The 10960-nt window shown below is 36.7% G+C and overlaps 1 protein-coding gene and 1 non-coding gene across 12 annotated transcripts in view; both read right to left on the bottom strand.

Annotated features, from left to right (window-relative positions):
* The window catches only part of ATP9B (ATPase phospholipid transporting 9B), a 174998-nt gene that overhangs the window by 22280 nt on the left and 141758 nt on the right, over window positions 1-10960 (bottom strand). For all 11 annotated transcript variants that reach the window (XM_085309983.1, XM_085309984.1, XM_085309987.1 and 8 more), the window contains one exon: window positions 9693-9941. In XM_085309983.1, the coding sequence (XP_085166109.1) occupies window positions 9693-9941 (249 nt within the window). The remainder of the gene's footprint in view (window positions 1-9692; window positions 9942-10960) is intronic.
* Window positions 3257-3329, bottom strand: TRNAV-AAC (transfer RNA valine (anticodon AAC)). Its single transcript has one exon. It is a non-coding gene; the product is annotated as a tRNA-Val (tRNA).

The raw sequence follows: 10960 nt of genomic DNA, 5'->3' as shown, positions 1-10960 counted from the left end.
TTTTTTTACAAAAAACAGATTTGCATTCAAGTATATTTAAAGGCCAATCAGTAGAAGTTCTGCAAAAATAATAATACAATTTCTGTGCCACTAAAAGATCTTGACATCACTTCCGTAAAACATTTATTTAGACCTATGCAAACAGACGACGGATCTTATTTACAGTTTTTCAGTGTACTGCCTTCACTTGCATCTTTTTATTACTTTTTATGTCAAACACACTATAGCTGCATTCTTGTCATGCCATATCAAATGGCATGGAAAACTTACCTTTTACAATTCTGCAATCCGCAAACATGCTTGTTAATGTCCCTTTTACAAACTCAGAAAAGATGCATTATGTAATAGTCATTATCAATTATCATTATATGGCATCTTAAGTGTATATGTTAGTGATTTTTTTAAATTTTGTTCCTCTAAAGTACATGGCATTTAGCTTTTTTATTCCATGTTATTCTTTAATAATGCAGTAGCTATTTTTAAAATGTTATCACCACAACTRGATTTATTCCTTCAGTAAAATTAATACTTCAGGAAAACTGCTTTCCTGTTAGTTTACACACAAGCCATATTCCAACATTTGAATAGGCAGTTTCTGACAACAAATTCCTCCTCCTCAATTCTGTTTTTATTTTTTTTTAAACTGCTAATCACTACCAGATATCAGATTTTTAAAGGAATAAAAAGATAATGAGAGCCAACAAATTTTATGGAACCTGCCTCTGTTGTTAATCTTGGGTAGAAGAAAGAGGACAGAAAAATTAAAATCAGTCTGATAAGAGATAAATAGTAAAAATCCTCAAGAAAAGTCAAGAGTCATGACTAAAGCCTGCTGAGAATTTGATCGAGATTGAGTAAATCACCACATACCTTCCTACAAAAGTTTAAGACAGGAGGGAAAAAAGAGCTGAGTGAACCCCTAAGAAACCCAAGTCAGTAGTACTGAGCTCCTTTTCTTTTTCTTTCTGTAAGCGTGTCAGTGTAGGCACCCATAAATGAAAACTGAGCAAAAAAGTAAAGGAGCACACCTAATAAAATATACCAATTTTAAATCTAAAAAGCACAGGAAAAGTCTTTTCAGACATTTTTCTTCTTCAATAAAAGTACCATATAAGCTGTAAGTGATCCAATACTCCCAGGGTTAATTTTCAATTTTCACAGTGAAAGGTTACTATTACATTCTGACCTGTAAATTGCATCTTTCTACTAATACCCTATCATCTCATTTGTGTCCTTTTGCAAGCTAGGACTTAAGTGTTCTATATTTGGTGACTCACAGCTGTTTATTATTTTGTTTATGCTTGGCTTCACCGACCATTTGAATTAGCATTTTGTAGCAGAGTCATTTTAGCTTCTTATACCTGGCGTACAATTTTTTTTCCTTTCAAATCTTTCAAATTGATTAGGGCAAATACCAGAACAGAAGTGGTCAATACGGCTCAAGAGTCAAATGGATGCCTAAAAGGCAACTGAAGAAGCTTGAGAGCAACACATTAAGTTAACTTCGGCTCCCATCATTCAGAATATGTCAGAGCAGCTAGACCTTCACAGCATCTGGAACAACGTAGCCAATTGTTAGTACTAAAGTACGTACCAAGCCTTAGTACTAAATATCTGAAGTTTTTAGAATACCACATATTTTAAAATTTGTATTTTGTTAATGGCCTAAAAAATTAAATTACAAAATTGAACAAATACATACTGAATGGCTGTACAATGTTCAGAAAAAGCATTCAGAAAAACTTCTTGTGAGGTTTCCCCTACAAGTATATCCTCCTCTCTTCAATGCTCTTCTCAAACCTTACAATACCACTGTCTTGCAATCTAGTGTGCAAACATCGAGAACCCCTAAGAACACCAGGTAAACACAGCAGCTGTAGCTTCCCCAGACTAGACATATTCAATGGAGTAACATAAAGCAAGAATTAGGCACACAGGAAAGACTTAGCTGGAGATGCCACTGTTTTGCTCTTGGGACTGGTAACAAACAGAGTCATTGAGAGCTTGGTGGCTTATACCTCACTATTTATCTCCTTCCTTAGTAGTCACCCAAAGTGTAAAATCAATTACCCACCTCCAACAAGCTCAAAGTGACTTTTCCACATTTTGAAGATAGCAAGTATTTGTCACGAGCATTCTGAAATGGCTATCCAACATATCTGATGGAGAGTAGAGAAACATACCTTGTTCAGCACTTTTTACCCCAAACCCTTCAGATCTATGTTACCCCATGCCTGCTGTTGAGCTTTGCTTGTCTTCATCAACACTTTCTCCACAAGCAGCCACCAGCCCCTCAGAGCAGCCATAAGGCACAGCCCAAAATATTATTAGATTACCACAGCAGGTATTTCCATTCAAAGTAAAATTCAGAGACTTAACAAGGCAACTCTCCCAACTAGTGGGCAAAAAAAGCTACTGCGCAACCAGGAGATCCGCATCTTAATTCGACTGGTTAATTTAACACTAATACCAGCTCAGTAGCTTCTTCTGAGCATGACGTGCATGCCTRTCTTGCTTGTTGGAGAGAAGCAAACCTGCCTGGAGCAAGGCATGAAGAGGGGAAGCTTTGGAAGCACTGTGGTTGTTACTGACCTTGCACACTATTTGCAATAGTCTGGGGACATAACCAACCCATCTGTTTAGAAATGTTTCATTTATTGAACTAAAACAATAAAAATACGCAGCATATAAATAATGCCGGGAGTTTCTAGGAAGTTCTATAGAATACGCACAAGGTAGTTAAGTGACAATGATGTAGTTACCTATTTCATCAGTCGCAAAACCTAAGCACCTATTAAAGACAAGAAAATGTGCACTTAAGGACTTCATAAATCCCACATTGAGCACATAACAACAAAAGCCATCACTCTTGTCAAGTATTAAGAACTGCATATTTATTTAGACCATTAGGCTGACTTGAACCTAAAATAAATATTAACAATTTTAAAACAAAACCTTCAAAAACGTGTAAATTGATGAGCTGCAAAAATCTCAGTGTATTTCATTTTATGAAAAACCAACTGCATTCTAAATGATCATTTTTCAACTATGTATGTTTCAACTCATGTGAGTAGAATCATAGAATCAGTAAGGTTGGAAGGGACCTCCAGAGATCATCTAGTCCAACCCCCCTGCTCAGCAGGGTCACCTTGAGCATGTTAGACAGGGTTGCATCCAGGCAGGCCTTGAATATCTCCAGAGAAGGAGATTCTACAGCCTCTCTGGGCAACCTGTTCCAGTGCTAAAGGAACAGTGGTGTTTCCACCCGGTTTTGAACTGGGGACCTTTCGCATGTTAGGCAAATGTGATAACCACTACACTACAGAAACTCCCTACACTTTTTAAAGGAAATAATCTTTTGTACAAAATTCCATTAGCCTATGTTTCCTATTTAATGACTTCTATTAAAATCATATAATTATCTGATAGATAACAAGTTAGAACATCTAAACACACAAGTCAAAAGTCAGAATTAAGGATGATACACAAGATAAAATAGATTGTCCAATGGATTGTAAAAGAACCATCTATCTTTATCTGCTTTCAACTTTGAGAATGAAGGAGTTAAGTACCTACCCGCCCTATCAAATAACATGAGTTTACTTCTCTGGAGTGGTGTTATATGACTTTATTCAATTAATATACAAGGGTCTATTCCTTATTCAGYCTGACTCCAAGCCCAACTCCGAATTCTCTTGACCTTCACCTGTGAGGGTGAATGAGTTAATCAAGGAAGAGCACTTTTGTTCCCTTTCAGGTTAATATTTCTCCTGGCTTCCTCCGGACTAATGGGAAATATCACATCATCCAGGTATCTTACTGCTTTTCAGTTTTGGGAATTGCAGCCCTGAGCCCTTTTGCTCTGTGGAACATGTAACTACATCTAGTTTCTCATCATCTAAGGAGCCTGATGGTATGAAGTCATCACAGTTAATGGTCACTTGAAGAAAAAAAACAAGAAAACAAAAAACAAAAAAATCTCAAACCTAAACTTTCTTTGCCTTTGGGCACACACAAATCCAGAAAGTGAGGTATTTGAAACCCTGCTGAGTTTTGATGGCCTTCAGAATTACTGGATCAACCCTATAGGGCTGTTACTGCTTGGCATAAGACCAAAAAAATGGCCTAAAGCTGCTTTCACTTGCTTTTAGATATATCAGTCAGGGTTGGAATACACAAATCATCTTATACACCTGCTTATTACGTTGCCTTTGAATTTTGGGCTATTTGGAGCTTAGCTGGCCTTAGAAAATCCATTAATTTGGAATCTTATATTAGACCATATACAGACAAAATGTAGAAGTTTAAAATCCCAAACTCTTAGCTTGGGTAAGTTAAAACAGAAACTGGATGCTTACTCAGCTCAAAGGTATCGTTTTATCAGGCAAGAATGAACGGTAATGTGTTCCTAAGAAACATTCAACKCCCTGTTCAGACTGAAACTGCTAGGGCCCTCAACATGCACCTTCCCTCCTGGCAGAACTGTGCTCAAGGCCAGTTATCTGATAAGAGCTGTTGGGAAAAAAGTGCTAGAAGCAGCTTCTGCACAGGCTCCCCGCACCCTTCCTTGATCCCAAAGCTACAGAGCAACGCTGCCCCTACCCAGCCATGCACCCTGTCAACCTGGGCCATGATGGCTGGACCTGGCTTCCTGGATGGCAGCCTCACTCCTATGGACTTGCCTGGTGATCACCAGACTGCAGCTGCCACMGGTTACTGTCTCTGGACCTGATCCTGACTCTCTGATTCAACTTCCTGGCTAGGCTTCAGATCTACCCTCATCAATACAGACCTCTTTGTCAATCCAGCCTCTTGGCTGTCYGTGGTGACCATCACTGAACCTGTTCTGCGTGCCCTGTTTGGATAGTGTGGGACAGCAGCCCTTGTCAGGGWGGCCACTGCCTCTGCCAGTCTTGCTGAATGCTCAGCTTCTGACTACCCTTTAATTATATACCACCCTTACCCCTGTTGCTCAGTGGCAGAAACATTTAACTGCTCAGTATCTTTTAAACATTTTGCCTCAAATGGTATACAATGAATTAAACATCACTTTGAAGATACAATACTCTCTTCTGAAGTAAAGTCATCTTAAAAAAACAACAACTAAAATGTCATCACTTTGAGGTTGATGTTGGCCACTTTTTTCACTGCATCCAGCAGTTTGGAGTCCCCTCAGTTGTGCTGACAGCTACTGCAGAATCACACTACAAACCACTGAGACAATGTAGGTGAAAAATGACACACAAAAATAAAGGCTTTCAAGCTTTTGGCATACATAAGAGTTATTTGTGGGGGAGACTGAAGGACTAGGAATGGAAATTTCTTAAGCTACCTTTACTTCTTTAAAGAATTCTCATGTAACTAACCTTCAATTTTCTCAGCRTAAATCATGAGCATCCTCACTTCAGACAATAGGATCTACTTTCCAGATCAGGTTGCCATGTAAGAGATGCACAYGGTATGTATGGTATTTTAAACTTAAAGAGTATTGGTTTGGAAACAGGAAAGAAGTGGGGAGATTTCCCCCTCCCCAGCCCAAGTGATCCCAATTGTTCTTTTAGGATTGGTCAACAATTCACATTTCCAATCAGCACTGTTTTTTTTTTTTTTTTATTATTATTATTATTATTATTTTTCCCCCTCCCTTAAATTGAACAATGATTTGGTAACTTTCGCAGTCCACCATTTTTTTTATCAAGTACCTTCATAATTAAAATCAAATGAAATTATTAACTTAAAAATACAGCTTGATCATGTGAAAAAACTGCCAGTCAATATTCAAGACAAGCTATGGAGTAGTTATTCTTTGTGGGTCTCGAAGGTCATGAAAGTGATGGTTTTATGCTACTGAGTGATTTGCTTTTCACAATACATTGACAAAACAACACAATTAGTCTTGCTTCAATAAGCACACACAATAAAATGAATTAAACAATACAACATGTCTCATACATTACAGCTTCACTTTTGTGAACACAAAAGCTGCTCCACTAAGGGCATATCATTTCCCTGTCTGTTTTTAAATGATTGGCTTTATATCCTTGTAATTAATTTTAGCAACTCTGTTGTCTTTGGACAGAAATGGTGGAATTAAATAACTGACCACACTTTAAGGTAGTATTTAAATGTTCAAACATCCAGAATCAGAATACTTGAGTCTGTAACAGTGCAGGAAAAAGCATAACCAATAAATAGCTGGTTTACGAGAGTAAGCAGTCATTAAAAAGCGTGACTGATCAACCTTTTTTGACCAAAGGGGAGCAAAGGTCCTCAAAGGCTCCTGTTCATAGCATGCCCCTGAATTGCTGGGTTTGTGACCTCTGAACCTTATTGCCTTACCTACTTAGTTTATATGCTTTTATGAATGTTCATTACATTAGRTTAGCTGGCTTTCTACAAATGAGATGAACACACACCTATGATGGCTAAGAGATACTCCCTCCCCYGCCGAGTTCGCAGCGAATGCTTATTGTTTGCTATGCTACGGCTGTAGAGGACAAGTGACAGACAAATGAAACTTTCCAGTCTTTCAGAGAAAATGAAATATTGATCACTTATCATAAGAAACAAAGAGCCTGGCATAAGTAGGGCTCACATTATGAATACAAAATCAGTTACATATCTGAGGTTACTCTAACAATAGATAAATTCATCTTTCATGATGAATGTACCTACTTCTAAATGTGCATATTTTATTATGGTTGTATTTTATCTATATATGTGGATGTGCACAGACATACATGAAGACTCTCAAATGAACTACTCTAGCCATTTCATTGACCATGTGTTTGTCAGTACAGTATTAAGTATTCCCTATGTTCTTGCACATAGAAGAATAGTTTATACTTAGACTTTGGTTTTGCTCTACATCTGTTATGGTGGTAACATGCAACATTATATGATGCAAAAGACAACTAAGCAAACAACATCTTCTTTCAAAAGACTGCAATCAAGCCAGATCCATAAACAAAATCTGAGAGAATAGAGTTGTAATGTTGAGAAAGTACAATACATAAAACTGGTTAAGTCTATTAAATGATAATGTTGCTTATTAACCAAATATGTTGTGATAGGTCAGTGCTGAGGTTAAACAGAAAACATCAATTGAACCATTTCCCTAAATAAAGCTCCAGGGTGCAATATTCAAAGCACTTTATTCAATAAAAAATGCTTTTAAAATGGTACTTTGGTGATTGGGAAACATTGGCATCATCCGTCAACCTAACTGCAGGAAAGTTCAATAAGCTAAATAATGAACCATTTACATTATTTTCCTTAGGCTCCAGTGATTTGCAAACATTGCATCAATAGAACTCTTTAAAAAATTATGATAAAGACCTGCTAGTCTTTCACTCTCAGTCTTTTTGCTATCACATTGCAATTTTTATGCTATTTAGATGTTTGTGTAGCTTCTTTTTACAAGACTCTATTTAGTATCAATTTCCCATTACATTAAAACATACATGTTTAAAATAATTTTGCTAGCGTTTCAAACATTAACTTTGAGAATCAAAAAGGAAAGTTAATGCTATGTCTCCTAAAACATTTGGCAAGTATTTCAATTCGTTATCATGTAGTGTAATGCACAGGTTGACATGGCAAAAACTCATTACTAAAGGGATAYCTGTGCATTCTCATTTGAAGCAATCTAACAGTTTCTTTTTTGCCGATTTTCTCTCAATTCCCTTTCCACCCTGAGTCCCAGATCTGTCGTCTTCACACTTTGTCAACTTTTCTTTCTTTTTTCCAAGGTCAAATCCCCTGCTGTCTTCCCATGGCACCACTCATGTAATTCTCAAGTCTTACAGCTGCTTCCTTTAGCAAATCTGGGTGAAGAATTGCTTTATATGGTAGTATTTGCAGGTTCCAAACAACTAAATGGGTATAAAAAAGCACACAGGAAGAGGGGAGCAAATGGGGTGAGACACTCAGTCCCCCTCAACTGTGTAACCCTGCTTCATTTAGAAATACCTTTGGCTCTTAAGGCAAAGGATTTACTTAGTCCTTAACTGTCCTCATATCTTCATACCTAGGTACTTGCTTATGCAGTCTTCAATTATGTTTAGTAATACCTTGCAGCCTCAGTAAACTAATATAGGTGGTGAATATTAATATATGCACATAAATGCATAAATATGTATATACATCAATAAATACTACACAGCTACAATAACAAATTACGTTTACTGTAAACCACTGAAATATGCACACACTCTTCCATAACACAGACCACATGCATTACATAATATACACATAAAAGTATTATGGAGTATTGATTTTAACCAAAGAACAGTGTCTGTAATCCTACCTAGGAACATCCCTCCCAGAAATAAAAAATTAACTGCCACTTTTTATCACCAAGAACCAGACACTTATTTATATTCTCAACCCCTTGACATTATGTACTGTGTTTACAGCATCTGAAATGCATGTAATGCCTGCTACTTTGGTACTACGTGAAGATAAACTTCACTTTATTTGTTGCATTCCTAAACATACTTTTTACAGACTTGTTACTTTTAACAGTTACAGCTTGCAATTTCAACCACTAAAATTCCATCAGTATTCCGTCACATGTGTCACATATGGTGACATATTAAATATGCAAACCTAACCTATATCAAGAATAACAGCCAAGCTGTAGCAAGATCAGGCTTCTGGAGGAAGTATCTTGCATTAGGTCAATTTGTGTGGCTGTAAAAACACACAGGCTTCCAGATACATACTCCCTTCTTCACATATTACAAAAAAGCATGTTTTAATTATGACTAAGTCACTATGGCTGCATTGTCACCAGAATATCCAACCTTCACACATTGTTGGGACTTCAAGACAAAGATACCCCCATCCTATTTGCTCTCAGAGGCAAAGTGACCTCTAAATGCTCTTCTAGAGTACATATACATTCCTGTAAGATGAGTGAGCTCTAATTATTTTTATGCTTACTTTGCAGTATCTTGAAACATGAGCTTTGCATCTCTCTCCTAAAACTGCTTCAGACTGAATTTTAGGCCCCAGAACAGGACTGCTCACAAGAGTAAGTCAGATATACTAAAAGCAGTGAAATGCATTTAAAAATTGGATTTCAGTGGAAGTAAAATACATGATCAGAGCTAAGCATTTTACTGAAACAGGGTTTTAACTTTATGCTATAGTTTATACACTCGTGATCGAACCCTGAAGATTACAAAAGCTGCCTAGAGTTTGGAGCAGAAAAGCTTTTCTGCAGAGTATTTGAGGCTCAAAGGTTTTTCTGTTGAGAAATCTAATCTGGTAGTGTCACTAGCTAATGCACTTGGTTATCCATCTTTCAAAGCAGAGTTTCTTATACCCTTTTCAATGTACGTACTACAATTTATATGTGGATTAATGTTCTGAGAACATATCTAATAACTTTAATTACAATACTCAAATATCTAATACACAGTATTGATCCCAAATCATTGACTTCACAGACCTCTTAGTCCAATGATTGAAACCACTTTTATGTATGCCATAGAGAAATATGAGATCTTTCCAACAGCTATGAGGGGAAGGGAAAAAAAACAACAAAAAACAGAAAACAAACCAAACGCAAGCTTAAAAGAAACCTTACCACAAAACATTTACCATTCTCTATTCTGTTCTTCTGAATTTAGTTGAGCCTGTTCTTCATGAAATATTAAAAAAAAAAATGACTCTTGTACACTAACCTCATCAGGGCTGGAAGCCTGGTAAGTTCGATTTTCATCGCTGAAATCCTGATCCACTTCTGCATATTCTGTTTCTCCAGACACACCAGCACGAGATTCATATACCGGGGTCACATTGTGGCACAACGCAATAGCCTTCACTGCTTCATGTATTCGACTGCTGACACTCTTGCGGACTTTAGGTGCAGAAGATTGAAGTTTCCTAGATGGTGTTGAACTTGTACTGTTTCCACTGTTCTGAGAGTGTACCTTTAAGACCCCACGCAATGAATAGTAAAACAAAGCTCAATAAAGGAAACAAGATACGAATACTAACATATATCCCATCGTTCCCTTTACAAGGGCTGATCAACTATCAAGACAGTAAACCATTTATTTTACATAACCTATTGTTAACTCTTCTAGTTTATGATTCGTAACAACCTCATTTTTCTATAGAACAGATAAYGTAACTCTAGGTTACTCATCTTGTATCTCTATTCAGTTTTCAATAATACAGACCCTCAAAAGCAGGTAAAAAAATGTGAAATTGAAAAAAGAACTCAGTAAAGGGGTGAACTGGCTGGCTGGACCCTGAACTGGAATAGCAGAAAACCCTGCTATTCCACTTCAGAATTTACCTTTTTCTACAATCCCTCTCATAATAGTTCTTTAATCCCTCTAAATTCTATGTATTATTTAAAAAGAATTACTTAAGTCAGCAATCAACAGGATGAGTTCAGAAACACCAGAACAAGATTGCAAGGGTGTTTATTTTCTCCTCCTCCTTTTTCTTTGTCATCTCTATAGGTTTAGAGGCTAGAAACACCCAAGCCTAATAAACTGAAAAACTTGTGAACAAATGCAGTTTGTATAACAGCTGCTTTTTCTTCAGGCTATATTTGCCTGTCCTTGGCACAATGCAATAATCCTATAAAACAATCTAGCAAAATAATATTTTAATACATATTTCCGGATCACATTACCATTGCATAATCACTACACTAGCACCATTTAGTGTTATCCCTCAGAAATGCTCAAGTGTATCTGATTGAATTTTTCTTTTAAAAGAAAGTACTATATGTTTATGATCAGTAAGAAATAACTACCTTTTTATTTATTTATTAAGTCACAGTATGAAATAATGTCAACAGTACTACTGAAGATCTTTCTGTTCACTTTTGGGTAACTCAGAAATTCTCTTCACAAACTATGTTTTTTTCTTTCCTTTTTTTTTTCCTCCTCCTGACTGCAATCTGCTGAACCGTGAACATTCTGCCCATCAAATT

Source organism: Rhea americana, unplaced genomic scaffold (genome assembly GCF_003343005.1).
Source record: "Rhea americana isolate MKP2758 unplaced genomic scaffold, rheAme1 scaffold_31, whole genome shotgun sequence".
NCBI classification, from domain to species: Eukaryota; Metazoa; Chordata; class Aves; order Rheiformes; family Rheidae; genus Rhea; species Rhea americana.
This window is presented reverse-complemented; position numbering and strand designations above follow the sequence as displayed.